Genomic DNA, 6,000 nt, shown 5'->3' with positions numbered 1-6,000 from the left:
TCCATTAGGCAATGCATTTGTCTACATCACAATTTATTGCTATTTTACACAAAGGGTGTATTCATTTTACAGCCGTTGTACTGAACATCGGTTTATTTAATTTTCATGATCAGGTTATTCAAAACTAGCGTTTAGCTGAAAGACAACTGGATTTACATTCAGCGAGGCCAGTACACAGCAGCTGCTATTACTGAACTAGTGTCTAAATCTGTGGTAAAAGCACCAGATGTAACAGAATTATTTATGGGAGATGTCTATACTGTGGATAGCCATCAGCAGTACATAATATGCAATATCCAGAACAAAGTCTGCCTCCACAGTGATGGCACTTACCCGTGAATGGGAGTACTAGGTCTCTGATACCTCACCTCTGACCATGACAGCACTTAATACTAAATAAAAAGACCTTGGATTTAAAAATAAAATTTGAAATACATTATTTCATTTAAAGTTTATTGTTGTCTTGCAACTCATTTAACCAGCATGTAGGTGTTCAAAGTTAATCCTTATATTAAACTGGCACTTTAGTTATAAAGTCCCAAATTGGGCCATTTCACAAATAACACTAGTGTTATTATAATTCAATTGTCTTTTTGGCAAATAATAACACATTGCAAAGAATCAACCCAATGGCATGGGGAAATCACAGTTGAACAAGAATACACTATTTACTTGGCTAAAACATATTCCATTTTTTTTGAAATGATGAACATCTCCAAACAATGTATCTTTACCAAGACAAGCTACAAATTAAACAAAACTAAATATTATAGTTTAGAAAGGTCCAAACAAGGGAAGAAAATGTGCCAGAGAACCAAGGACTAAAAAGGTGTAACTGAAATATGGATTTTCAGTTAAGCTTTACCATAAGCACAGTATCTGTTCCATTTAAGCACATTAAAAGCACCTGAGCTTATTACCTCACAGATATGTTAGAATGTTCTTTGGTTTTAATTTGAACTGTTACTCAACACAAAAGCAGTAGATTAAGATAACCAAACTCCTTAATAAAAACATATGTCAACTGTATAGGAAAGGAGTGTAAAATGCAGTGTAACCAACATACCCCACTTTAAAAAATTCACATATCCCAAGATCCTTTTCCCCTTCTCCTGGCCTCCCCCATCCCTCAACACCTTTACCTTACAAAATACTGTAAAATATTACATACCACCACCCTGCTTCACAAAAGGCATGAATGCTTCTTTCAAAATGATTGTACTAAAATGTAAAAACTATAGAGAGACTAATTCACACTTTCATTGATAAAAAATATCTTATTTTTAGAAATATACAGTGCACTTTGAGACATCAGTTTGTTCGTGTCCATCAGACTCTGGCAATCAAGGGAAGTTGGCATTTGTTAGCTTTTACCCACAGGCTGAAACACGTCAGTCATTTATTAATGCCAGGATCATGCTGCAAGGAAACACACACACAAAAAATGTTACTAAACTGAAATAAATCAACTTTATCATTATCACAAGCTGCTTGAAACAAATAATGTGGAAAATGTGGTCTGATATATATATATATATATTAGAGCACCAGACAAAACATTATCCGACAGTAAAGACATTTGGTAAAATGGTGAGATTTTTTTCCTCTCACACTGGTCCTAACATTTTAGTTTGGTAAAGACTACTGCTCTTAAGTAAAAATGCTTTAACTAATGCAGCTAAAAGTTTCACACAATAGTCTTTGACAATAACATGTATACTGTACTTGTAAAATGGGAATAAGGATATCACTGAAACTGAAAGATTTTAACTTCTCTAAGTTAAATGCTTTATCTTCACATTTAAGACACGTCAGTGGTATAAAGCGACAGCTTAGTTTTGCCCCATGTATTTTAAATTTCATTTAAGAACATAGTTTTCAAAGAAAATAAATGAATGACAAAACTGTACTAAACTTACCTATTAAACTAACAAGTAAGCATTGGGACTACGGGAGGAAATTTGAGTACAAAGAAAGAAAAAAAAAAAAAAAAAAAAAAAACAACAACAAAAAAAAAAAACCACATAGACATGGGGAGAAAGTGAAGTGATTCTTGAAAACTTCCACCTCTACTTAAATGATTTTAATGCCTGCTTGCCTTGAGACAGAAATGTCAATATTATTAAAAACTAAGAAACATTGTGAGTTACTTACCTGTAAAGATAAATAAAGAAGCAAAGCAAGTGGAAGCCAAGCTTAATCATAGCCTCTTTCATGTGAGACTTGAGCTGTCCTCGATTGTGAATCTCTGTAGGGTCGAATACACCCATGTTACCCATGGGTACCTTCACAAACCTTCAAATGAAGAAGAAAAAAAAAATTATTTTTGCAATTTCCAGGTGGCAAAAACAAGTGCTGTACATTTAATTTTATTTAACCAACCCTTTTTAGAAGTATAATTGTTTCTTTGTCTTACTTTATTCTGACGTTAATATCATCTTTTTGCAAATGCACAGTAACTTAAGCCCTACTCTTAATTTAATTAAGTTTGTTGTAAATACTCAAACTCTACCACTACTTGGTATTTGTAATGGGTTGATATAGCTCCTAAGTACTTGTACATGGCATCAAAATTATATGGTTATAACAGAATACAAAATGCAAATATCAAAAAAACTTTATAAAGATCAGTTGAAATCTACAAGGAACAGTAGCATTAAGGTAACATGTATTCAGGATGTAAACGTAACTGTGAAAAGTGATTAATGAACACACCAGCCGTAAAAAAAATTATTCCAGTTACCCAGATGGTGCCTGTATACTTGCCTAATTATACCACTCCTCCATCCCTCGTTTTTGTGCGAGTTTATTCAGGAGGTTACAGTTTGCATCTACAAAGATTGTCAAGGAGCAGATTTTGAATTTAGAATACATTTTAATGTTTTTACAATTTAAATATCCAAAAACGAACTGAAAAGTTTACATTCCTCTACTGAGCTGTTGTTCCAGATGGAGCTAAGTGACTCAGATGTAAAAGGAAAAAAATCACATTCCCTCAGCTAGGTAACAGAACTACAGTCACAATTTATGTGGAGACACAGAGTAGTTGTCATAGTCTGTAAAAGATTCACAAGCAGTGGTGGTCACATACACGAAGTACTAATTATTATAATGTAATGATTTTGTACATTACTCTATTCATTTCTGAAAGACACAGGGGTGCTCCAGTTTATGTAAAAGATATGGCATAGTTTCAGGAAAGTGTAGCTGGAGGCTACAAAATTATAACCAAAGATAAATGCTATAACAAAAGTTAACTAATCATGAAAACAGTTTTTAAGGATCAATACTCCCTCTAATTCTTTCACAAATTATAGCATCATAGAAGCACACCAGCATAGTTATGTTTTTATTTCTTCTTCATTATTGAATGGTGTTTTCCAAATAAAACAGAAATGAGATGTTAGTCTTCAAGGAAAGTAACCCAGCCACAGGGGATGCACAAACCAGTGTGTTTCTTCATGCCTGTCCCAAGCCCGGATAAATGGGGAGGAAGGGCATCTGGTGTAAAATTTTGCCAAATCAATATTCTGACAACAATACAAATTTCCATACTGGATTGGTCGAGCCCCGGGTTAACAACGACTGCCACCAGTACTGTTAGCCAACAGGGTGCTGGCGGAAACTGGGCTACTGTTGGCCGAAGAAGGAGAAGGAGAAGAAGAGGGGGGGAGACGTGTCCAGAGGCAAGAGGAGAGGAGGAAAGTAAAGAGAGTGGAACTGAGGATAGGAACTTTGAATGTTGGCAGTATTACTGGTAATGGGAGAGAGTTTGCAGATATGATGGAGAGAAGGAAGGTTGATATATTGTGCGTGCAAGAGACTAAATGGAAGGGGAGTAAGGCCAGGTGGATTGGAGGGGGATTCAAATTGTTCTATCATGGTGTGGTTGGGAAGATAAATGGGATAGGAGTTATTCTGAAGGAACAGTATGTCAAAAGTGTTTTGGAGGTGAAAAGTGTCAGGCAGATTAATGATTATGAAGCTGGAAATTATGCACTGCAAGTTGGGTGTGAAATGGGTGAGAAAGAAGATTTTTGGAGTGAGTTGGATGAAGTGATGAACAGTGTACCCAAGGGACATAAAGTGGTGATTGGAGCGGATTTCAATGGGCATGTTGGTGAAGGGAACAGCGGATCCGAGGAGGTGATGGGTAGGTATGGTGTCAAGGAGAGGAATGAATAAAGGTCAGAGGATAGTGGATTTTGCCAAAAGGATGGACATGGCTGTGGTGAATACGTATTTTAAGAAGAAGGAGGAACATAGGGTTACGACAAGAGTGGAGGAAGATGCACACAGGTAGATTACATCCTATGCAGAAGAGCTGATCAAAAAGGAGATTGAGGACTGCAAAGTGGTGGCAGGGGAAAGTGTAGTTAAGCACTACAAGGATGGTGGTCTGTAGGATGATGTTGGAGACCAAGAAGAGGAAGAGAGTGAGGGCAGAGCCAAGGACCAAATGGTGGAAGTTGAAAAGGAAGACTGCAAGGTTGAGTTTAGGGAGGAGGTGAGACAGGCACTGGGTGGCAGTGAAGAGTTACCAGACAGCTGGGAAACTACAGCAGATGTAGTAGTCTAGATGTAACAAGAAGGGTGCTTGTGCATAACATCTGGAAAGAGGTAAGAGGAAAAGGAAACCTGGTGGTGGAATGAGGAAATACAGGAGAGTACACAGAGGGAGAGGATGGCAAAGAAGAAGTGGGATAGTCAGAGAGATGCAGAAAGTAGACAAGAGTACAAGGAGATAAGGCGCAAGGTGAAGAGAGAGGTGGCGAAGGCTATAGAAAAGGCATATGATGAGTTGTACGAGAGGTTGGACACTAAGGAGGGAGAAAAGGACCTGTACCGATTGGCTAGACAGAGGGACCGAGCTGGGAAAGATGTGCAGCAGGTTAGGCTGATAAAGATGGAAACGTACTCACAATTGAGGAGAGTGTGTTGAGCAGATGGAAAGAGTACTTTGAGAGGCTGATGAATGAAGAGAACAAGAGAGAGAACAGGTTGGATGATGTGGAGATAGTGAATCAGGAAGTGCAACGGATTAGGAAGGAGGAAGTAAGGACAGCTATGAAGAGGATGAAAAATGGAAAGGCCGTTGGTCCAGATGACATACCTGTGGAAGCATGGAGGCGTTTAGGAGAGATGGCAGTGGAGTTTTTAACCAGATTGTTTAATGGAATCTTGGAAAGTGAGAGGATGCCTGAGGAGTGGAGAAGAAGTGTACTGGTGCCGTTATTTAAGAATAAGGGGGATGTGCAGGACTGCAGTAACTACAGGGGAATAAAATTGATGAGCCACAGCATGAAGTTATGGGAAAGAGTAGAGGAAGCTAGGTTAAGTGAGGTGATGATTAGTGAGCAGCAGTATGTTTCATGCCAAGAAAGATGTAATGTTTGCTCTGAGGATGTTGATGGAGAAGTATAGAGAAGGCCAGAAGGAGTTGCATTGCATCTTTGTGGACCTGGAGAAAGCATATGACAGGGTGCCTCGAAAGGAGTTGTGGTATTGTATGAGGAAGTTGGGAGTGGCAGAGAAGTATGTAAGAGTTGTACAGGATATGAACGAGGGAAGTGTAGGAGTAACGGATGCATTCAAGGTGGCGGAGGGATTACATCAGGGATCGGCGGTGTGCCCTTTCTTATTTGCAATGGTGATGGACAGGTTGACAGGCGAGATTAGACAGGAGACCCCGTGGACTATGATGTTTGCTGATGACATTGTGATCTGTAGCTATAGTAGGGAGCAGGTTGAGGAGACCCTGGAGAGGTGGAGATATGCTCTATAGAGAAGAGGAATGAAGGTCAGTAGGAACAAGACAGAATACATATGTGTAAATGAGAGGGAGGTCAGTGGAATGGTGAGGATGCAGGGAGTATAGTTGGTGAAGGTGGATGAGTTTAAATACTTGGGATCAACAGTACAGAGTAATGGGGATTGTAGAAGAGAGGTGAAAAAGAGTGCAGACAGGGTGGAATGGGTGGTGGAGAAGAGTGTCAGGAG

General features: G+C 38.8%; 1 protein-coding gene across 1 annotated transcript in view; it reads right to left on the bottom strand.

Moving 5' to 3' along the window:
- Window positions 1–420: 420 nt before the first annotated feature.
- cnih4 (cornichon family AMPA receptor auxiliary protein 4) overlaps window positions 421–6,000 on the bottom strand; it is a 42,523-nt gene continuing 36,943 nt past the window's right edge. The window contains exons 4-5 of the mRNA XM_028797330.2: window positions 2,155–2,295; window positions 421–1,419 (exon numbers count right to left, since the gene is read on the bottom strand). Coding sequence (XP_028653163.1) covers window positions 1,392–1,419; window positions 2,155–2,295 — 169 coding nt within the window. The 3' untranslated portion in view covers window positions 421–1,391. The remainder of the gene's footprint in view (window positions 1,420–2,154; window positions 2,296–6,000) is intronic.

Source organism: Erpetoichthys calabaricus, chromosome 3, assembly GCF_900747795.2.
Source record: "Erpetoichthys calabaricus chromosome 3, fErpCal1.3, whole genome shotgun sequence".
NCBI classification, from domain to species: domain Eukaryota; kingdom Metazoa; phylum Chordata; class Cladistia; order Polypteriformes; family Polypteridae; genus Erpetoichthys; species Erpetoichthys calabaricus.
Note: the sequence above shows the minus strand (reverse complement) of the source record. Positions and strands in the feature narration are given on the sequence as shown.